Here is a 23,939-nt window from a genome sequence, read left to right as displayed (position 1 = left end):
GCAGAGGGACAAGTGGATTCCCCACTCGAGCGTGGAATTTGATCCCAGGACCCTGAGATTTGATCCCAGGACCCTGAGATCATGACCTGAGCTGAAATCAAGAGTTTGGATGCTCAACTGACTGAGTTACCCAGGCGCCCCAGGATGTTCTAAATTTCTGGGGCTGTGGGATTTTAGAGCTGGAATGTTGCATTTTTGAACTTCAGTGTAAGGAAGAGTCGCCTCTGCTCAGTTAATGGTTTTGTTTCCCCGGACTGGTCCAAACAGAAATCATTACCTTTGCATATTGGATAAGGCAGTGACCTATTGAAGGTCCACTTCTTAAACTTTTTCTTTTCTTTTCCAACAGGGAGAGTCACGTATTCTCAGAGTGAAGGTGGTTTCTGGAATTGATCTCGCCAAAAAGGACATCTTTGGAGCCAGGTATGTTCACTTTGTTTTTGTTTTTGTTTTTGTAGGCTTCGGATGAGTTAGAAAAGCACTTTCCAACCAGAGCCAAGCATCAGCTGACCCCTGGAGGCCTTCTTAAGACAAAGATTGCGAGGGCCCCCCTCTCCGGAGATTCTGGGGGAGCGATAGCAGAGGAGTGCTGAGACCACCGGGCCAGGGACCGCGTTTTGTGCAGGGGTCTTGCCTTCCAGCGGGCTTGATTTCATGAGGAGACTGGATTCCGATGTTTCTGTGTTTCTCTGTAGAAAAATACGGTTTGGGAATGTTTATTCATTTTAATACATTCCTTTAAAAAAAAAAAATCCCTAGTTTTTGAGACATGAAAGCGTTACTTTGTTCCTAGCAGAACTGGGTATTCTCTGGCTTGTATGATCTGATTGGAGAGATGTGGTAATGAGTGAGTGAATTTGGTGATTTCTGGGCCTTTTCTAGAAGCATCGGCAGCTGATCTGTGTCCTTAGCTTTTTTTATTTTGAATACTGTGCCTGATAATCCTTTATCTTGAAATCAGCCCTTTTGTTCCCACTGTCTCTGCCGGGCATCACAATAAGTCATTGGACCCGTAGCACGGTGAGGTTAGAGCCACTGAGAACTGGGATTTGGATCAGATTTTGGAGAACAAAGACCTTTTTGAACTTTAGACATGGAGGAGACATGAATTATAAGTGTTTGGTCTTACTTACTTGCCCTGACTGATAGGACTTTCTCCGGGAAGGTTACTGCTTGCCCAGGGGGCTTGCATGTCAGCAGTGCAGGAACAGGCCCCCGCCCCGCTCTCCGTTTGAGTTGGGAAGGCTGTGGGGTTGAGCCGTGAGGGCTGTGGGGGCTGCTGGGGACAGTTAGCTGTTGCTGGAGTCCGCTCCCTGGAACATCCGTTTCATTCTGTGGGGCCCTGCTGTTGCCCGCAGTCACCCTCTGGCTTCAGGGCCTCCATGTGATGCTGGACATTCTGTAATGGGGCCTCACCTTCCTGCTCACCCAGCAGAAGCCCCTTTCTGCCTTGGGTAGGCAGACCTCTTGATTTTCTGTCCTGTATCTTCACGGACACATTTAGCTTTTCCCATCCCGATAAGTTACTTTAGTAGCACCTGGAGAAATTATTAAAAATGGATAAATAAAGTTGATGCAAGATAATATTCGTGAGCTATCTTGTTAATTTCCCCGTACTTGGGGCACCCCGGTGGCGCAGTTGGTTGTGTGTCTAACTCCTGATGTTGACTCAGGTCGTGAGCACGTCTCACCTGCAGGTTCCTTCTCCTCTCCTGCCGGAGTGAGTGCTCGAGTACTTCACTGGTCTGGCTCCCACCAGATGAGACATTTACAGGAGACTGCGGCCTCTCGCTTGCGTTGATTACTGTACAGAGCACCGTGACCAGGACTGGGCAGAGGCAGATTCTTTCTTCATTGAAACGTTTTATTGAAACATTTGCATGCGTAACGGGGGGCTCGATCCTAGAACCCCAGGATCATGACCTGAGCTAACGGCAGATGCTTCACAGACTGAGCCACCCCGGCGCCCCTGTGCTTCGTTGTCTTAGTTTAATAAATACAGAGCCCGCCATCCTGCTTCCTTCCTTTGCTCTCCGTGCCTCCCTCAGTGTCTTTCTCTGAAGCGCCGTGGTTCTTTTAGGACCCATTCTCCAGCGAGTGAGCTAAAGCGGAAGGGTTCAGTGGCAGCTCCTGCCACGTTGGCATTTCTCTCTAGAATGGCCCCGTTATCACCTTCTTATTCTGCCCCATGACTTTCATTCTCCTCCACATTGTCTTGAGCAAATCCTCTCAAGCTCCGTGTGACCTGGTAGCTTGTACAGAACAGGGATCACTGTTGCCTGTAACTGGTGTGCAGGGGTCTGGGGAGAGCCCCAGGGCCTCTCCGCTCACCTGGCAGCTCTCCTGTGATTGGAGGCAGAAGTCACAGGTGTGGGTCTGTGGTGTGTGTCCCCTGCTCTCTCCTGGGATGAAGCCCTACTATCTGTGTCCTTCTCAATCCCAGGCTGGTAAGGCGCCCCCCTCGCCCCCATCACCTACAGCCTGTCACTGAACCTCCCCCATCTGTGTTTCCCATTCTCCCTTCCCAGGGAGGGAGTGGACAGGAATGGGAACCCTGTTGTGGAAAGGATAATGGATGGAGAAAGAAGGCGAGTGTTGGCGAGCGGTATCATCAGAAACGCCTAAGTGATGGAAACCACATAGACTTGGAGATTTTGAAAAGATAGGATTTACTCCTTTTTTTAAATAGTTTTTCTGTTTTGTTTTTGTTATTGGTTGTTTTTTTTTTTGTTTGTTTTTTGTTTTTTGTTTTTTAAAAGAGAACGAGGGAGAGAGAATTCCAAGCTGACTTGAGCCAAAAATCAAAGTCTGATGTTTAAGTAAGCCACCCAAGAGCCCTGATATAGGATTTACTTCTCTGGGGTTCTCTCTACTTTGTCTCCAAGGGAGGCTGCTTGCCCAGGGGGGTGTGTGGCTAGGGGCTGGGCTGGTGGTTGGGGCACAGTGGCTGGTGGGGGAGGGGCGGGATGTGTTGGTCCGAGGTGTGACAAGCACCCCATCTCTCCCAAGTGAGAGGCTGCCTAAGTCTCCACTTCAGAGGACTGGGGTTTGAGGGCCCCCGGTATTGGACCTGCCTGTCCGCCAAGGCAGCTGATTCACCCTCTAGGCCTGTACCTGAAATGCCCTTCTTTTCCGCATTCTTTGTCCCAGTCCTGCACTGAGAATACAAGATCATTTTCCTGCTTCCTTCCAGCAGAGTCTAACTTCATTAAAAGAGCCTTTGTTTAAAGAAGATTCGATAATCGAGCTGTTGCTCTCCTTGACTGTCTGAGCATTTGGTCTGTGTGGAAATGGCACTAGCAGAGAAAGGTTTTCTTTTGGGCCACACCTTTGGGTCAAAGAAGGGCAGCCATCTAATCCGTCAGCTAAACAGGGACACTTTTGTCTGCAAGAAATGCTACGTTGAATGTGGGAGATCAGGGCATAGGATGTATATGGAGACTGATCACCCCAGGTAAAAGACCTCCAAACTTGATGATCCAGACTGGGGCGGGGGCGGGGGGGGGATGCTGTGTGATTCCCTCCCCCCCGCAAAGCTGAGGAAAAGAAAATCTTAACTCTTAAAACAAAAGCATACCACCTGTAGATGCCAGTACGATATCCAAAAGGAAGTAAATCCGTGTTGTTCTAAAACATGGTATACATGGGGTACCTGCTGCCATTTTGGAAATGGGTCCATTGTCTTTGTGAGGTAAAGTGTGGTGTCGGGGAATCAAGGAGGCACCTTTACCCTGGAAGTCCTCTTGCCCCCTCTTCACAGCCGCAATCTCCTATTAAGGTGTAGGATTCAAGTCTGTTGATACCAGGTTCTGCCAGCTTCTCCGGTCTGTTTTGCCCCCCACTCCAGTGCCACCCTGCCTGCCCAGACTGATCAGATTGGACTGCTCTTTCTAAACGGTGGGTTAATATTCTGTCTGAGTGACAAACGTTGAGTCGCTGGGTGGGCCATTGGACTACATAACTGCCAGGCTCTCTCTCAAACCGGAAATGTAATGACTACATACTGCTTAAAAGCCGATTTAAGGAACTCCTCATCATATTTGAGCTGGCCCAAGTTCTTAAAATTGTAAGTGCATATCATAAAGTAAATAGATTTCAAATAGACTTCACCGAGTAAGATCTTAGTTTGTGGTGGTGTTCTGTTTTTTTTTTTTTTTTTTTTTTTTCGTTTTGTTTTTGTTTTTGTTTTTTGTAAATTTTAGAATACCTTTAAGTTTCAACCTGTATGCTTCAGGTAAACTTGTATCTCAGGACTTCTAACTTGTTGTCATGGGCTTAAGTACTAACTGAATAGGGTCCTTTTAATACAAGTTTTAGTGCTACCTTTCCCCTTTTCCTCCTGAGCTGTGATGGGTCGTTTGAGGTTACTTAGAATCATCCGAGACCATAGAGCGCTCCTTCAAATTGAGCAACAGTGGCTGAGACAACTAGAATTTCATGCTTTCATACCGAAGATTTCAAGACTCTCATATCACACTTGGGTCTGTGTATTTTGCCTGTTGAACTGTTAGCATCAAGTTGCACCTCTCTGGGTTGCTGTCCTTTTTTTTCTTTGGACAAGTGGTGATTTGAAATGCAGAACACAGACGCACTCGAGGGCACGGAAGGGATGTGGCCACAAATCCTGGTGTTGGCCAGTGACGGGGCCAGATGGCTCTGTGGCCCTGCCTCACCTCTGTCCCATCTTCTAGATTGAAGTTAACATTCCTCTGCATTGGCTTCACCTGTTTTTTTTAAACTGGAATATTCCACAGTGAATTACATCATGACATCCAGTCCCTAAGTACTTCAGCCTGTACCTCGAAAAAAGGGCATATTTCTTTATAACTACAACACAGTTTTCACAAAATTAATAGTAATTGCCTAATGGACTCTCTTACCTAGTCTATGACCTGAATCCCACCCCCCCCAGCTGTGCCCACGATGCTTTTCACAGCGGGCCGTTCAGAGCAGAATTCAGTTAAGAATCACATGTTGGGTTTAGTTTTGGTAGGTCACTTAAACTCCTGCTCATCTAGAATTCCCCTTTTAGGTGACCTGAAATGGTCAGTAGGTTGTCTCCCCACATTCACTTGTTTCCTGTGGTATCATTTAACATACTCTTTCTCCTCCTGGGTTTTCTGTGGGGTTGGGTCTCAAGGCTCGGTTGGAGCATCTGGGTGGCTCAGTCAGTTAAGCATCCGACCCTTGATTTCGGCTCGGGTCCGGATCTCCGGGTGCTGCGATGGAGCCCCTGTTGGGTTCTGCACTCAGCCCTGAGTCTGCTTGAGATTCTCTCTGTCTCTTCTGCCCCTCCTGCTCCTGGGCTTGCTCTCTCTCTCCTCTGTAAAATAAATAAATCCTTAAAAAAAAAAAAAAAAAAGCTTGATCAGATTCAGTTTCAATACTGGGGACAGAAATGGGGTTGCTGTCTGCTCGGGAGGAACAGTGTTCGGTTGTCCTACAACCGACAGTGCTACGACAAGATGGATCCCAGGTTTAATGGGGGGCCGGTCTGTCCATCCACGGTCAGGTCTTTCCCCCCAGGTGACCAGCAAGAAATGGGTGGGGCAATATTTTGGCTACACACTGTACATATGTTAATTTTCACTAATCACTTTCTTTCCAAATCAGTTTTGTTTCGTTTTCGCCATTTTTTGAAAACCTTGTACAGCAGAAGTTTCCCTTCACCCAGTTGGGAAACCTTGAGGCTTACGTGTACCTTGAGAGTCCCCTTGATAAACTGTAAGCCCTTTTAGTACGTCATTAGGCTGGAGTTTGCAGCCTCTTGATCCCTGTGGGCTAGACTGAACTCACAGGTGTGTGTGTTTGGCCCATGGAGCACTAAGACCTAAAAATCCCGAGCCAGCATTTGGGAGATTTCTTGTCCGAAATCCATTATGTCCCACCTTCTGGAAAATCTTGGCAGTCTAGACACCCAGGGTCATGCAGCTGAAGGTATCTCCTGGATGAACTCATGAGATGGGGCCGTGACCTCTTGGCTGCCAAGGCCCACTTGTCTCCCGACCTCCCCTGCTGACGCAGCCCTGAGGTCCCTGGAGGGACAGACCTGTGTTTGGTTTTGATCCCTGCACTGGTGGTCTTTAGCTTAGAGAGCGGACTCCCCCTCTCCCCTCCCCCCAGCACAGGGATGTCCTTAGGTGGGCGCAGGGCCCCTTACACTCAGCTGAGATGGTGTTTGTGATGTGCAGCCGCTTGCAAATCAGCCTCCTCTCTGGAGGCCTTGAACCTCCAGGGCATTGCTGCGAATCACAACATCAAGTATTTGTCTTAGAAATCCCTGCACCTAAGAGCTCATACGGTTACATCCTATGCGTGCCCCAGACCCCCTCACCGTCAGACCGTTTATTCTAGCCGCGCACCCACCCGAGAGGACTTGGGAGGATCTTGCCCTCCTCCCCTCTCAGATCGAAACCTCTTCGTGTTCTGTACAAAGCACACACCACTCTTTCTGCGTTCGTGTTTACTTCCTGGTCTTGGAATGCACGAGGCTGTGCCACGTCCTTAGAAAGTATGTCTGTCGTGGCTTTGCACCCACTCGGCCCACGCGGTTTCCCAGCGGGGAGCGATTCGAAGCGGCAAATGGGTCAGTCTGGGTGGAGGGCCAGTGCGTTTCTATTCTGCGCCAGCCCCCGGCTCGCTGTGTTCCAGCTCGTGTCCTCAGACGGTTCAGGATGCTCTTGAATCGCTGGGAGAGCTGTGCCGTGCGGGGACCGTCTGGGACTTGGAGAACTCCTGCTAGACTGGCCTTTGTGTCCTCTCAGGTCTGGTAAGGCAGGAGCGAGCCGGACCGGCCGCACTTACAGACCACGCTCTGACATGGTGTTCAGGAGAACCCTGCACTCGGAATCTTCTGCTTGGCCTTCATTCTTGATGCTTGAACGTGTGGCCCTCGTTCCAGGAGCCTCTGCTCTGCTGTGTGGCCCGACAGGGAGCAGAGGGAATCATCGGAGGATGTCCTGCACTCATTGTCACCAGAGTCGAGAGCAGTGTGCCCCGGTCACTGGGTCTGTACGGCAGAGATTCGGATGGTTCAGGAAGATGATGGGCACCAGCACATGGTAGATGGGCAATAAATTTCGATTGTCGGGTCAGAGTGGAGCCCGAGAACGTTGAAAAATCAAAGGTACTCATGAGCACTCCTTGAATCGCCTCATGTGATTGCGGAGGGCAGCTCTGGGGATTGGTGGCGAGTGGACATGTGGATGTGGGGGGGGGTGGGCTGCCCCTTCCTTGCTCCTTCCCCTTCCCGGCTGCCCACCCCCTCCGGACTCCTTCCTCCCCCTCCCTTCTCAGCTGCGGGATCTTAGCCTGGATGCCCCCCTCCCCCCCCAGCCGGCACCCCAGTCCCTTCAGTCTTGCATTATCCCAGGGCGCTCTCTATTTGTCTCCACCATCTTCCTTTTTGGGGGGAGGTTGAGAAAGTGGATAAGAAGCTAAGTGTAGGCAAGGCGGTGTGCCAACTGGAGATGAGTCAGAAACGAAAGCATTTCTAAATGTGTAAGACAATGAAGACAATATTTATCTTACAAAAATTGAACTTCACAACCAAGCCTGCAGAAACACAGCCGGAAGGCACCGTGTGTGCAGGGAGGTCCGGCGTGGGGACAGCAGAGGGTCTCCGCTGCCATTTTCTCACCCAAGAAGGAAAGAGAGTTTTCTCCACCAGTGTTTTAGGCAGTGGAGGTGGCCGGCCGGCCCATCCTCAGTGGCCAGGCGTCCGAGAGGCCTTGGGAATAGCTGTCCCGGATGGTGATGCATCAGCGTTGACAAAAATGCCGTTACTGAAGGTGGAAATGTCCTGATTTTGAACCTGAAAGAGACCCTTTTAAAAATGGGTACAGCTCTCTGGACTCCAATGGCACTAGCTTTCTCAGATGCAAATCTCCTATGTTATCATACTTCACCTTCTTTTAAGAAACACTGTCAGCAAGTTTCATGAAATTTCTACTTAGGGTTTATATTTGGGGGAGGGGTCTGGAAGATAAAATTTGTAAGATGGCTTGTAAGGGTGAGTGAGCTGGCAGGGTCTTAACTGGGAAACACAGCCTCCTCTGAGAGCTGTAAGTGGTTATCCGAACTGGGGGCCAGCATGCTTCTTCCAAGGTCAGGTAGCAGAGAGCTTCGGCTCGGCCCGACTCTCGGAGACACGCGGAGGCAGCCAGGCAGGGTCCGTTGGGCCGGCTGTGTGCCAGCAGCCCACCGGCCCTCGGTTGCCAGCCCCTGCGAATAGAAGCTATTGATTCTCTACAACATACATATTTAGAACTGGGAGTGCCAGTGTTATTCTGTCATGATTTTCAGATTAAACTGTTACAGAGAACTGCTGGTCAGTCGATGACAGACAGGAATTGAGCCAGGATTGACTTTTTGGGCGTGGAAGAATGGGGGTTCTAGATCTCTCAGGAGCCTTTTGTTCTTTTTCCCTCTTCAAGGGCAGCATGCTTACGGTATAACTTATGGAACTTCCTGTTTTTGTTTTTTTTTAATTTAAAAAATATTTTTTAAAGCTTTTACTTATTTATTTGAGGACAGCATGCACAAGCAGGGGGGAGGGGCAGAGGAGAGGGAGAAGCTGGGGCTTGGTCCCAGGACCCTGAGATCATGACCTGAGCCGAAGGCAAGCACCTAACTGACTGACCCACCCAGGTGCCCCCCTTGTGGAACTTTTTAGATAGGCACTGTGGACTTCGAAGTCTACAAATGAATGCAACTGTCAAAACGTTTCTGGCCTAGAGAAAGTGATTCTCACTGCTTTGTCTATAAATACATGAATAATAGCGGGGCGCCTGGGTGGCTCAGAGGGTTAAGCCTCTGCTTTCAGCGCAGGTCATGATCTCAGGGTCCTGGGATTGAGCCCCGCATCGGGCTCTCTGCTCAGTGAGAGCCTGCTTCCTCCTCTCTCTCTCTCTGCCTGCCTCTCTACCTACTTGTGATTTCTGTCTATCAAATAAATAAATAAAAAAAAATTAAAAAAAAAATAAAAATCTTTAAAAAAAATTAAAAAAATAAATAAATACACGAATAATAAAGTATTTCTACGTGTATAAGCGGATGGGCAGTCACATAATTTAAATTAGTGTATTGCAATTAAACTATGGCCCGTTTTCTTCATGGAGTATTTTTTAGACTTAGGACCTTTGTGCACGTAATGTTTAATAAGGAGTCTGCAGTGTGTAGCTCCTCAGTAAATTATTAAAAGAACTGGCATTTCTTCTGTATAATATCAACACAAGAGATACAAAATACGCCTTGCCTCTTAAAATGAGTGTGTACTAGCTCTCCTCCTGGCACGCCAGGAGCAATGGGTAGTAAAGTGCCTGAAGGATTGTTTGCCTTTCTTCCCTTCCTTGTTCAAGGTGCAGTACTGTACTTCCTCTATTGAAGAACTGATGACTATTTCCAGTCTGTTATTTTTAGATGCTTGAAAGTAAGCATTCATGGTAGGAAAAGAGAAGATTTGAAAGAAATGCTACGTTCCACGTTTGGGGGCAACTGGTTGTGAAATCAGAAATGAGTGAATCTTAAAAACTTGATCCTGGTTTCTTTTTTCTTTTTGTTTCTGCTAGTGAGAAAATGATACTGTTGGTTATACATTCTCCGCCTCTGACTTGTAAACTCTTGGGAGTTCATTGTGAACAGTGGCTTAATGTTGTTAAAGTGATTTTAAATGTTATCTGGACAGTCTGGAGAATAAAAAAGAAATTCGCAAATTCCTTTCTTCTGGAATGAGTTACGGGCTCCCCATAGTGTGATTTCGTTTTCTCTGTTATTAAATACATAGTTAGACCAGCTTGAGATGTGAATGACGAGTTAGACCATACAGCTCGATCTTTGGTTTGCCCTTACACTGCTTCTTGGCATGGAATGTCAAAATATTTGAAACTGTTCTTTTTCTGGAATGATCTGTCTTCACTGGTGGCTCCAGTGACTACCCAGGCATTTGAGCTTGCGACCTGTGAGTTGTCCTTGGCGCTTGTCCCTCCTCCCCACCCTCCAGGCAGGTCCCCATGTTCGTGTAGGGGACTTCCTGGATGCAGTTCACATCTGCCTTCTTTCATGGCCCGTCCTCACAGAAACAGAATTCTCTCTCTCTGGCATAGACCGATTTCGGCTCCTGGCAGAACCCTTAAGGATCCCATCAGTTCGTGCTGCGGATTAACGTCCCAGCTCCTTAATCTTGACAAAAACGCACCCTGTGCACCCTCCAGGGCATCTCTTGGCCATGACCTCCCCAGGCAGCCACACTTAGTGCTGTGGTCCCCTTCAGAGGGGGGACCTCTGTGTCCACTCTCCTGTGCCTTTGCTGGTGTCCAGAATGACCACCGTCTTCCTATTTTGCACAGCTGCCTTGTTCTTGTCCTTCATGCTGACTCCCCCATGAGCTCACCCCCAGGCAGATTTCTGTCTCTGCCCACTTGGCTCAGGTCTGGTGGCCCTTTGCTCACCCCGTGTAGCTGCCTATGGGCATACTGAGGTATGGCATTGGGACTTTTCCGCTGCACCCTCCTGTGGTCACTCGCCCAGCACCAGTCCTTAACTGCCATCACCCCCCACCCCACCCCCACCCATGCACTTGGCAAACTTCCACGTTCCTCTCAGTTGCTGGGCACCCTTTCTGCCACTAGGCTCAGTTTCTCCTGCTTTGGTGCCCTCCCAGTGATTTGTACATGCTCTTTCCTTACCGTTTCATTTAATAATATCTCACTTATTTTATTCTGTCTGTATCTTTAAGACCCTCATTCTTATGAAGGTTATCTATTTTTAATAATACGCAAATGCTTGACTAGCACATGCATTATTTCCAGCTCCTTCCTACTTTGGAATTGCTATACATGCAAAAACATTAAGGAATAACTCACCATTAACTCCTCTGTCCGTGTGAAGCTCACTGGAGGAGAGGAATTGTGAGCATCCCTGACCACGAAGGAAGGTTTCGTGAATCTTGCTGTGCGGCTGCGATGTATTGGGGAGTTACAGCTCCCTCTGGTGGCCATATCATGTGCATTTTCATTCTAGACTGTAAGAATGGTTTTTAGATGTAATAATCTCTTGGAGATCTTTTTAAATTTAATTTTCTGATTTTTAAAATTAACTCATATCTTTGCTTTAGCAGGTATTTAATTTAAGTCATTCTCAAATAGTGACACACACAGGAGAAAGAATGATTTTACTTTAAGCAGTTCCTACTTTTTACATAGTTGGTTTTAAAGTAAACAATAGGTGGCACTAACTTTATTTCCCCCTTTCTCTTTTCCTTTCTCTGCCCAGTATTTTTCCTAAACTTGTACCAGCACCAAAATGCCACAGACTGCAAAAGAATAAATAAGTGATATTGGGAAGGAATGAAATTCTTCCAGTGAGGAGTACTGTATTCAGTATGGAATAGACCGTATTCATAGACAGAACGAATCATAATGTGTTTTTAGCCTCACACTTCGATGGATCAGAACTTAAGCACTCTCCTTAAGAAGGGAATTTCCAGGCTGACATTGTTAATATGGAAAACTAATTACAATAAACAGTACCGATACCCATGCTAATTATGGGAAACAGGTATAGATCATCTGAAATACTTATATTTGACTTTGGAATTTAAAAAAAAAAAACTTAAGTTTTTACCACTACAGAGAAGTTAATGGAGCAATTGATGTATATGAAAAACTAGATTCAGAAAAGTTGAGAGGATTAGAAAATGTTTTTTCTCTTGTTTTCTCTTCTCTGTAGCTACATTGGAAATGATGCAGGTAGGTAAAATTATTTTTCAGATTGATAACCCCCAAAGAACAGTGGCAGCACTCAAAAAAATTTTTTTTTTTTTTTTTTAAAACATGCAAGATTTGCTGATTTTCTCTCAGGTATGCTTGGGGGTTTTTGTTTTGAGAAAATTCTGTCAGGTACAGGGAAGGAGTCATTAAGTTGTCCTGGGTGGTCTGCCTAAGTGGGTATGTTATAGCAAAGGACTTACTTAGACAGAGTCAGGGTGATTCAAACACCCACAGAGAAAAATGGCATAGATCATTTATCTAATTACTTTGCAATAATGTTATTCTCCCCCTTTGCCATTTCTTAACGTCTGCAAATACTGCCAAAAAGCAAAAACCAGAAGAAAGCCACGAGTGCTTTCAGTGGGACAGAAGAAATGAGATCTCTCTGCCGGGGAGAAATATTAGGGAGAAAATTGTTGGTGGGAGCAGATACTAAAATAATTCATGTTCTTTTCAGTTGAAGACCTCGAAATTCTTTCTCAGAGCTCTTAGGACTGTTTTCTTGAGATAATGTTTTCATGTGATAGCCCCTGATAATACAAGGTCCTACTGTTTTGTCTAGGCACCTTCCCCTGGGGAGAAAAAAAAAGAACTCCAGCCTCCAAAGCAGACAGGTTAATAAACAAAGAATCCCAAGACCATCTCGGCTGAGAAGAAAATGCTATGGGCGGAGAGCCTGATGGTCGGCAGTGGGGAAGGTGTTCACTGCAGGGTCATCACAGAGGACATCATCATAGCCTGGGCTCCAGCCCTCAGGCAGCTTTCCCCCAAGCCTTTCTCTTGCTCCGTTGTATCCTTTGGGGCCTTTGTGGAAAATCTGAAGCTTGATTTGCAGAGTAGACTCCATAGCGTGTGTCCCTAATAACCATGAGGAATGGCAAGGAAATGTTGCTGGGCCTGATGAGGTTATAAATATTGTCAGTGCCTAAAACCGGGTTGCAGTATTAACATAAATATTGAAGAAAACAGCGTGAGTGTCCATTGGAGAGAGATGAATCGTGTTCCTTATTTTCCCCAAAAAAGAAACCCAGCAGTGCTCGTGGGCAGCACATCATAGATTCCCAGTATAATAATGAGAACAGCCCATATGAGTGTTTTTACTTATAAATTAGCATGTTGCCGTGATCTGGAAAAAGACACTTGTTTGTGGAGGAAATCTCAGCAGACCTGTCGGAGGCAGGGAGGAAAAGCCTGTCTGGCTTGGCCTTCCACCCCTGGGCCTGCTGTGACAGACACTTTGATGACAGCCCCCGCAGGATCTTCTGTGTGTGTGTGTGTGTGTGTGCGTGTGTGTTGGGGGCGGGAGAATGGGAAACACACAGGAATCACACCGTACGATTTGATTAACATTAAGCTCCACAGTACCCCATAGAAAGCATTCGCGGTCGTCCTGCGTATCCCTGTCTTCATCTTTTCTGCGGCCAGAGAGAGTCTGAGAATGCGAAAAAGCTGCCGTGAGGAAGGGCCGATCCCCGCCGGCAGGCGGAGAGCAAACAGGACTTGGCTTGGAAAATGACCTCCTGGTTCATCTGGCCCCGGTGACCGGTCGCCTTCATCGGTGCAGCTGAACTAATGCGGCTCTGTACCTTGATCCCCCCCCCCCCCGCCCCAGGTGGTTTTTGAGCTCCTTAGAGTCGCGGGCATGTGGAGAGAGCATCGGGTCGGGGCTGGCTCTGGGCTTCAGTTCTGCACCGCCTTCACCTTCGGGACTGCAGAGCAAGCGCCCCACCACCCCATGATTCCGGGAGCGGGGCTGCTGCTGGGTAGAAGTCCTGCTTCACGGGGAGGTCGCCTGCCCCGTGCCAGCCACCTTGGTTGGAACATTGTGTCAGACGGGGGTGCTGACGTTGGGACCGAACCCGTCTCAGTGGCGTCCGCGTGTAGCACGCGCTGCAGGCCCCCTGTGCCCCCAAGCCACCGCTTCTCACCTGCAGGGCCCCCTCCCTGCCGAGAGCTCTTCCTCGGTCACCCTCCTCAGCTGACGGAGCGGTCCCTGGGAGTCTCTGTACGGCACCCCGGGCCTGTCACCTACAGCCGGCGGTTGCTGGCACTTGGGGACATTATTTCCATCGCTCCCTCAGTTTCGAATGACCTCTGTTTTCCTCAGGCTCACTTAAGTTGGCAGAAACCGGTTTGTTTTTTTTTTTTAAAGATTTTTATTTATTTATTTGACAGACAGAGATCACAAATAGGCAGAGAGGCAGGCAGAGAGAGAGAGAGAGAGGAAGGGAAGCAGGCTCCCCACTGAGCAGAGAGCCCGATGCAGGGCCCGATCCCAGGACCCTGAGATCATGACCTGAGCCGAAGGCAGAGGCTTTAACCCACTGAGCCACCCAGGTGCCCTGGCAGAAACATTTTTTAACCTAGATACGTATGTTTTTTGATTGTACTTCTAACCTCACTCCTTTTATTCATGTCACTTTCTGATGCCGAAAGAGGTCCAAGTTCATTTATAGAAAGAAATCAGTTATAAATAAAAGTAGCAATGACTCCCTGATGGAGGTGGGCGTGTGCCTTGTGGCCCCCGGGATTGGCTGTGTTGGTCAGAGGTTTCCAGATGGAGGCTTGGTGGGTCCCGTGGCCTCTTGAGCTGCCGCACTGGCCAGTGACTCTCGCAAGAAGGTGGTCCCGAGGTTTCATAGCGGTCTCCCCCTCTCGCAGGGCTTTCCTGCCCTTTGCTGTTCACCAGAAGCCTTCCAGGATGGTGGTGAATATGGGGCTGAAGCCTTGCTGGAAGCGTTGCCAGCATCCTCTCCGGGGCTTGTTGGGTCGTGGGGCGGCGGCCCAAGAAATTTCCAAGAAGGGCCGAGTCAGTTTTCAGAGTTTCCCTGATGGAGTCATGTAGTGTATTCCAGAAATGCTTTTCATGGAGTCTTTGTTTTCTTTGTTTGTTTGTTTGTTTGTTCTGGGTTCTCTGCTCAGCCCTGCTCACCTTTCTCCCAGAGCAGCAGGGCACCCCGCCAGGGAGACAGGATTGTGTGCCGTATTCGCTTGCGGTTTGTGTGGCTCCAGAAATTCCCATCAGCGATGGTCCCCGATGATGGCCCTGGATCTCAAGGCACCTGTAGTAGAGGTCGGTGTGGGGGTGCAGTTCAGCAAGGAGCACAGGTTTCGCTAGATGCCACTGAAACGGCAGGCGGCCTTGACTGTGCTAAGACCCAGAGGCGAGATAACACGCATCAGTGGCCCGGGTGAGACTTGCTTCCCTGGGAGTCTTCTGCTCCCGAGCTCGGAGTGAGCAGGGGTCCCTGCAACCAGGTTTCAAAAGGAACAGTACCTTTCCCACAATAAACACACAACAGCGAACAGTGTCCAGGGCTCCTGGGTGGCTCAGCCACAGGAGCGTGTGACTGTTGATCCCAGGGGTCATGAATTTGAGCTTTCCACTGGGTGTAGAGATTACTGGGAAAAAGAAAGAAAGAAACTTAAAAATATTTAAAAGCTAACAATGTCCACAAAACTCAAGAATTTTTTTTGAATTTACGGTCTCATCTCAACAAAAAATGAGAGAAATTATAAATCACCAGGTTGATGAATTTGTCTTTTTAAAAAAAAAAGTATGCATGGCAAAAAAAAAGGGGGGGCATGAAGTTAAAAGGGAGGCAAACTGGGGGAAATAAGGCCAGTTTCTGTTACAGAGAGAGAGCTAATTTGCTTAATAGTTAATGATCTACAAATCACTAAAAAGACTAGTAATCTAATTGAAAAATGATCAGAGGGTACAGGCAGGTCAGAGAAGGGAGTGTCCATGACAGCCACACATACAGTGGCAGCTCATCTCACCGGTAGGAAGAGAAACCACAGTTAACCCAACGGAGTACCATTGTCAAATACCCTGTTGCCAAAAAATCAAACTTTAGTAGCATATGGAGTCAATTAGTGATCCTGGACCAAAATAGGTGGTGGTAGACAGAAGCACACAGATCCTGGGGGCCCCGAGCCCGGGTGGAGATACTGAATCACTGCAGGAGGCACGGGGAGTTGACAGAACACTGTGGGTCAGCTCTGCTGCAGTGGCAGGAAGATTTGATCGCAGAGTATGTTGGCAGGAGAGTGAGGAAGTGACGAGCTGTCCCTGTTTCAGGGTATGTAACCGGTGGAGCCTCTAGCTGGGGAAGTATTCCCAATATGGGAGCGCTTCTCTGAATGACCAATGCCATGGGGCACTGGGTGGCTCAGTGGGTTAAAGCCTCTGCCTTCAGCTCAGGTCATGATCTCAGGGTCCTAGGATCGAGCCCCGCATCGGGCTCTCTGCTCAGCAAGGAGCCTGCTTCCTCCTCTCTCTGCCTGCCTCTCTGCCTACTTCTGAACTTTGTCTGTCAATAAGTAAACAAATAGTGACTGTTACACTGAGACCAGCATTTGCAACTCTGTCCATGTATCCCTCTACCTCTATCTATCTATCTTTCTTTCTTTTTTTAAGATTTTATTTATGCGAGAGAGTGAGAGAGGGAACACAAACAGGGGGAGCTGGAAGGGAGAAGCAGGCTCCCCGCTGAGCAGGGAGCCTGATGTGGGGCTCCATCCCAGGACCCTGGGATCATGACCTGAGCCAAAGGCAGACACATAACAACAGAGTCCCCCAGGAGCCCTCCATGCATCCCCTCTTGAGGGTCAGAAAAGATGAGGACTGAACAGAAGTGCTCATCACGCCCGTAGGATCCTGTGTTGGGTGGGACAGCAGCCTTGGTTCTGCTCCCCCGCCTTCCCTCTCCCCTTAGTTGCTTTTTTCTACTGGTTTTATTCTAGCTGGGTTTTCATTCCCAGCAGAGAAAGGGCGGCTCTGGCAAAGTTTGGGGCTTGCCTTTCATTGGGTTATCCCTGACCTGGAAGCAGGGGAACGGAATGTTCCATATGTTGACCGATCGTGGAGTAGCCCTCTCATTTATATGATAGAACAGGCCTGGGCTCTGTGACTCACAGCCCCTCCTGCCTGCCTTTCTGCAGTTGGGGTTCCCCAGCAGATCTTTGTCCATGTCCGCATGATTTGCATTCCCCAGGCGAGGAGCACCGTGGGTCAGAAAGGTTCAGCGCTTTGTCTGAGGTGGCAGAGCTGGAGACGGACCCAAGGTTGTTGGCAGAGACCCTGCGCCCCCTGCCCGTAAGTGAAGCTCTTGCCAGTGAGGTTCGTCTGGGCTGCAGTGTTGACAGCCCCCACCCCCACCCCCCCGCCCCCGACTGGAAGGAGCAGAAAATGAAGCAGGTCCCTGGGATGTTGGCATCGTGAAAGATTCTGGGTCCTGGTGCTTCACTTCCAGGCTGAGAGGTCTGCACACCGCCAGGACAGCCTCTGTGTGGGAGGCTGATGGCTGACACAGGCTTGGAAAGAATGGACGCGGCAGACAGTGGCCAGGACTTCACGTAGGAAGGACGGGCACAGTGCCTTGATGGCCCTAGAAAGCACTCCATTCGCCGTCTCTGGCTGGGGTCTCCGTTGTCAGCGGTTGCTGGCTTCCCGTGAGGGGACTCCAGAGGGACCTGCGGGAACCCCGGGGGAACTTGGGTTTGTGCTCATCTTGGAGCATTGGCTTTCTGCACTCATTCCCCAGGAAAGTTGCTCCACCAGACTGGGAGGTGGGGGAGGGGGCGGGAGCGAAGCTTCTGGGCAGAATCAGCAGGTAGAGATGCACCAACAGTGGGAGCCGCGGAAGGGGAGTTAGGAGAAACCCATCTTTTTGTCTTTTGTTAGGGTCCTTGTAAGTCAGGAGAGTTAACAAAGATATTTAAAATCTAAAAATGTTGGGATAAAGATTTGAGTTCAGTACCCTTTGTTACGTATGAGCATTTTACTCAACGTTTTTCATAGTAGATGAATGGCATGGAAAGTAGGACCCCCTTTGGTTTTCCTTCCCCACATGTCCTGAGATTTTTGTGTTCTCCTCGGTACTTTGTAAGATTAACTATAAAAATCAAATTGCCAGACACTGGAGATAGAAATCAGTGTTGGTGGTACTCAGGGATGATTACATGCTGTTTCCTCGTGGAAAAGCAGACAGAACTTCTGTTCTGGAAGCCGCGTTAACCAGGCAGAAAACCTTCAGTCCCTCCCCCTCACAATGGGATTCCTTGGTCTGTGGTCTGAGCTCGTGGCAGAGAGACCCGGAAGGGGCTGCTCCGTCCCGGCAGCCATGTTGCTGCTTCCAGAGAATCAGGGCTCTGCGTGGGGTCCGCTTTCTCTCTGGGCTGCAGCTCTGCTGCTCCCATTTAAGCCAGGGAAAGCAGCGTCTTCTGAGGCAAAGACGGGCCCTTGGCAGTGAGCTAGTTGTTCAGAATGGAGGGGGACAAAGAGGCGTTCGCTGCGGGTGCGTGGTCCAGCCGGAGCTGCGCCCCACGTCCCTTGTGCGGGCCACCCCGCGGGGCGCACGGTCTCTCTCCCTCTCATCATTAACCTGCCGGGGGAAAAGAGATACAAGTCAAAGTTTACACATAGGACGTCTGCGCTCAGAGCCCCTGGAACCCGTGTTCTCAAGCCAGGCTGTACATTCGAATCATGTTGGGCCTGTGAGCTGCAGACAGAGGCGGCGTTAGGGCTTCTGCCTCCTGTGTGTGGCCTGGTGTGTGTGCTCCAGCGACCCGGGGAACTCCCGGACTCCAGCCCCAGAACCCTCACCAGCACAGTGGTGGTGGTCCGGTCCCCCAGGCTTCTCTTCACCTTCCCAGCAACGTCAGTTCTAGGCAGGGATAAGCCCACTGATCTCTAGCACCTAGTTTTGAATGGGAAGTTGGGTTAATGCATCCTTAGTTAGGTCTGTAGGATGGATAACTCATCTGGACTTACTGCAAATCTCTATTTATTGTTGGTATTTCAGGGGCTTCATTCATTCATTGTCTTCCTAATGGAAACAGTTGCAGGGTTCTTCCTGCCCCCAGATAGAAGCCCGGAGTTATTTTTCTGCACCGTTCTCCTGCATCTGAAGCCAAGCCTTGACCTTCTCTTCCAGGCCCCTTTGTCATACAGCAGGGAGGGGAACAAAAGACTTTTATTTCACCTGTCTGGGGTGCCAGGCAAAAGCAAAGGAATCCCTCTCACAGGCTTTGCAATTCCCCAGCAGCTCAGCTCAGAGAGCCTTTATCCTCCTCTGATATTTACTCAACATCTGACACCTCCTGGGAATCTTTAAAATTGTTCTCGAAAGAAACCTTTCTGCCGCAAGTACTTATTTTTAGACTTTCTAAAGCCTTTCTCTCTACCTGCCTGACCTGCTGTTTGAAAGGCACCAGGATCCTTTGTCTTTAAAAGTTCAGCACCCTCTGGCTTGTTCCCCACCTGAACTTGCCCCCCCCCCAAGTCCTGGAATGCTCTGGGGGGTACATCTCTCCATTCTGACCAAAACCCAAATGACAGGTTTGACCTTCACACAGGAGTCTTTGAAATTATACCGCTCTGGGGGGTGGGGGTGGGGAGTGGGAGGTAGGGGTGGGGGGGTGCGACTTCCTAGCAGTGAACCTTGGATGAAAGTATGAATCGGTAGGTCTTGGAACTCTCCATCTGCCCCCAGGCAGCTTTAGCCTGTCAGCTGGACTGGTTTGAGTTTTGGACCCTGCTGCTGGCTGGCCAGGTTCAGCACAGGTACACCTGACCATTACTAGCGGCTATCGAGTTCCTGGCAAAACTGTATAAAATGGGGTTATGTGGGCCTTGACCACATTCTGGTTAGCCTGGGGTCATCTCTGTAGCCCTGGGTTTTGGCTCTTTTCTTTCCGTGAGCCCATAGGTTGTAACTAGTAGCAACTGGGTGACCTTGAAGGCAGTAATCTTAAAAGAGTGAAGCCTGCCCTCCTGGGGCAGTGGGAGGGGCAGTTGAGATGTCTCTCCTCTTGGTCTTTTCCTGGTTTGTTTGTTTTGTTTTGTTTTTCCCACCTTTGTCCTTCCTTGCTTCCTCCTTGTGTCTCCATATGGGCCACACTGGAGAACTGAAGTGTCCTTAATTTCGTAGTGTGCACTCAAGCTTCAGGAGGTGACTGTCAGCCTTCTGTGACCCTCTCAGGTGACCTCAGAGGATCTCAGAAACAAGAAGAACCAGAAAACCAGTTCAGCAGGCATGCGGGCAATATTTTGGAACAATCAGATAATGATAGAAGTGTATTAAGATGACCTAAGGATCTTTCACATGTTTGTGTGGAAATCAGGAAACCGTAATTTTAAAACTAGATGGTACCTTGGGGCATTCAGATGTTTGAAGAACTGCTTGCAAGCACGTAGACCTCTTTCCCCCTTTCGCATATAGAATCTCCTCTAGCCCATGGGTCCTCAGGGCAGCTTGAAATACTGTCTCTTGGGCCACAGCCCTCGGGAAGACAACAGATAAAGTGTTTATTAACCTGCTTTGACGTTGGCGGTCTTTCGGTCCACAGGAGGACTTCCTGAATAAAAGTTTTGATTCATGCTTTTAAATTTAAGTAGGTAAATTGAATATTTTCATAATGGAACTCTCTTAAAACTCGCAATAAAACCAACCAAGTGTTGCTTTAGGCAAAATTTTTCTAAAATTGGGAAAAAGGAGGACATACACACATAGAAGTGCTTGAAATGGGCTCACAGTAAGATGTTAACATCTTATCAGGGTGGAAGGATTACCAGTTTTTTTGTTGTTGTTTTTTACATTTTCTAAATTTTCTGTAGTAAGTATATTATTGTTAATATATTGAAAGAAAAATGTGTGTGCCTTGATGACGTAGCTAACATACTTCAGAAGGAGCTCCTTCTAAGAAAAGAGTTAGGTGTGTATTATATCCTTATATGTATATATCCTTATATGTATGTCCTAAGGATATATATGTGTAGTATATATACTATAAAATATTTATATTTTACATATATATCCAAAGAATTAAATTGCTATAGACGAAGCTGTTGGGGAGCGGGAACGTCCTATTGACTTCTGGGTCCTGCTAGCCAGACTAAAAATCAAATTGACATAAGACAGATTAACAGGAGAAAATTAAATTTAGTAGGGTAAGTAAGGGGAATTCACACAGACATGGAAATTCCAAAGACGGGCACAATGAGGTGTATGTGTCCTTCTGAACTAAGAAGGGGTTGGGGGTGGGGTTCTGGGACTTCAAAGGGAGGGACTGCCGTTCACAGGGAGAGGAAAAACAGTAAATGTTTGGTAAACACATATTTGCTGGACCTTCAGAAACCATGGGACACGGAGGATTTGATCAAACAGGCCTTGTTAGGTTGCTCCCTGTCCACCAAACGAACCCAGGTCACAGAGGAATGTGGTTGTGTGTGATGACCCCGTTCTTCCTGGAGCAGGTCCTCTCCCTAAATTCTTTCTAGGTAGTTGTAGGGGGAGGTAAAGAGCTTTTCTCTATTTCCAAGATTTCTGAATTTATTTTTCAAGATTTTATTTATTTGAGAGAGAGAGAGAGCACACACAAGGGGGCAGGGAGCAGCAGAGGGAGAGGCAGAAGCAGAAGCAGACTCCCCACTGAGCAGGGAGCCCAGTGCAGAGCTCAGTGCCAGGACCCTGGGACCATGACCTGAGCCGAAGGCAGACGCTTCGCTGACTGAGCCCTCCAGGGGCCCCTTGGTTGCTTTGTGACTCAAAATGATCTTCATGTCAGAGCAGTATATTTGGGTGCAGCCTTCCCTTGGCCCCTGCGAAGCAGTGTTTGTCATAATGTTCAAACATGGAGTTCAAACAACCAGACTGAGTCCATTTGTAGTAGATACCTGAGATGGAACAGTACTACAAAACCTTAATTAGAAATGATGAAGGTACGTGAGGACAGTGGAAACCTATCCGATGAAAAAGTTTCAGACTGACTTGTATAGTTTGTTCCCATCTTTTTGTAAGAAACCTGCACATAAACAAAAATACGGGTGATCTGAAAGGGTAGGAACATGCTGACATGTTAATAGTGTTAGAGAAGGGGAGTCCTGGGTGTTCATTTCCTTCGTGTGTGTGTGTGTAATTTCCCTGTAAAGTGTGTGTGTATGTGTGTGTAATTTCCCTGTAAAGTGTGTGTATGTGTGTGTGTGTGTAATTTCCCTGTAAAGTGTGTGTATGTGTGTGTGTGTGTGTAATTTCCCTGTAAAGTAAGTGTGTGTGTGTGTGTGTGTGTGTGTGTATAATTTCCCTGTAAAGAATCTACATTGGTTTTGTAAACATTTGGAAAGCTTCAGTTTTAGCAAATAAAATTGCCTCTTGGGTGCCTGGGTGGCTCAGTGGGTTAAAGCTTCTGCCTTCGGCTCAGGTCATGGTCTCAGGGTCCTGGAATTGAGCCCCACATCGGGCTCTCTGCTGAGCAGGGAGCCTGCTTCCTCCCTCTCTCTCTCTGCCTGCCTCTCTGCCTGCTTGTGATCTCTGTCTGTCAAATACATAAGTAAAATCTTTAAAATAAATTAAAAAATAAATTGAATTGCCTCTTTAGTATGAGATCCTGTGTTTCGAACCTCACCAGAGACCTTTTACCCTGTGGTTTAAATCCATCTTCATGGCTCCTCAAGAGAATTAAAGCAATGATAAAAAGAGCTTAATCTGACAAACCCAGTTGCTGAGTGGACTACTGATAATTGCCATGGCTGAGGTTTTTGATTGCCATTTCTATCAGTGAGTACTTTTCTCTTTTCCTTGTATGTTTGGATTTTTCTAGCAGATGCCACAGTACAGTTCACTGCACTTTATGGAAGGTGAGAAGCTTGATCTTTGCAGTGGGAAGCTAAATAATGAAGCTTGTTCAGGATGGTGTTAAAGGAAGTGAGACTTCGAGCCCAAAGGCCCTGTGATGGTGGCTGCTTTTCCGAGTTCAGACTCTGCTTCTGCTTACTTAGGTTTGGCAGCCCGGGCTGAGGCGGTCAGAAAACTGGCTCCAGGATAATTGGTAAATGACTAAGGAAGACAATGGCCTTAACTCTCGAGCTTAAAGGTTTATTGGTGAGATGGGCTCATTAGAAATCAATTACATTAGGAGCTCCTGAGTGGCTCTGTTGGTTAAGCGTCTGCCTTTGGCTCTGGTCATGATTCTGGGGTCCTGGGATCCAGCCCTGCATTGGGCTCTCTGCTCAGGTGGAGAGCCTGTTTCTCCCTCTCCCCTCACTGTGTTCTCTCTCCTGCTCGCTTTTTTTTAATAAATAAATACAGTCTTAAAAAACAAAACAAAACCCAATTGGGGGCACCTGGGTGGCTCAGTGGGTTAATAAGCCTCTGCCTTCAGTTCAGGTCATGATCTCAGGGTCCTGGGATCCAGCTCCGCATTGGGCTCTCTGCTCAGCGGGGAGCCTGCTTCCCCCTCCCCCTCTGCCTGCCTCTCTGCCTACTTGTGATCTCTTCCTCTCTGTCAAATAAATAAATAAAATCTTTAAAAAAAAAAAAAACAGATTAGGTGAATCTAGAACTTGGTGTACAAGCTAAGTGCTGAATCGTGTGCATGGATGACAGGTGTTGAAGGCTTCAAGAAAGGAAGACCTGGATAGGCAAGGGGAGGTCGACCCTTCATCCCAGAAGCCCCAGCATGGGGTGCTTGATACATGGAAGCGGCTTACTGATGAGACAGCATCTGAGCTGGGTTTTTAAGCCCGGGTTCCTAAACATGAGAGCCTGGATCGTGAGACTGCAGGACAAGGGACTGTGCCTTACGTATGAGCGTCCAATCAAGAGATTGAATTCGTGCTCAGGATCCCAGGTGATTCCCAGTCCCAGCCCTGCGGACAGCGAGTCAGGTGCCCATTGACAGAACAGCAAGAGGGGAACAGGGCGGGCACGTTCCTCTACTACTTTCCTATGAGCCTCTTGCTGATTTCAGGAAGGTAAAGATGCTAGGGTGCCTTAAATCAAGCGAAGAAGGTATTCCTGGCATCATTACGGGTAGTTTGCAGGTCTCTGGACTCCGGCCGATCCAGTGTAAGTGTTTCATGTCAGCCCTGTGACACTGGACCGCTCGCCGGAATGGTTTTCCCTGGGCTGCCCTGACGCGCTCCGGGTCGTTCGTGTCCTCTCTGGCCGAACGCGAAGCTCCGGGCTCTTCGTTGGGTTCATTTATGGGGATGCAGCTCCCAGGGGCTTACATCTGCTGTTCAGTGGAACTTAGTAGCTGTCTCCTTGTGTCCAAGTGGCGTGCCGGGAGCCAGAGATCACGGGGTCCTGGGCCTCCAGGAATTTGTCGTCAGCAGCTAACTTGCGCTCGGCGCGGACCCTGAACTCGGGGCATCGATTTCCAGAT

The 23,939-nt window shown here is 48.4% G+C and overlaps 1 protein-coding gene across 2 annotated transcripts in view; it reads left to right on the top strand.

Annotated features, from left to right (window-relative positions):
- NEDD4L (NEDD4 like E3 ubiquitin protein ligase) overlaps window positions 1-23,939 on the top strand; it is a 336,948-nt gene that overhangs the window by 107,687 nt on the left and 205,322 nt on the right. For both annotated transcript variants that reach the window (XM_044242894.1, XM_044242895.1), the window contains exon 2: window positions 350-423. In XM_044242894.1, coding sequence (XP_044098829.1) covers window positions 350-423 — 74 coding nt within the window. The remainder of the gene's footprint in view (window positions 1-349; window positions 424-23,939) is intronic.

Source organism: Neovison vison, chromosome 3 (genome assembly GCF_020171115.1).
Source record: "Neovison vison isolate M4711 chromosome 3, ASM_NN_V1, whole genome shotgun sequence".
In the NCBI taxonomy this organism is placed as follows: Eukaryota; Metazoa; Chordata; class Mammalia; order Carnivora; family Mustelidae; genus Neogale; species Neogale vison.
The sequence above is the reverse complement of the archived record's forward strand: the minus strand, read 5'-3'. Positions and strand labels throughout refer to the sequence as shown.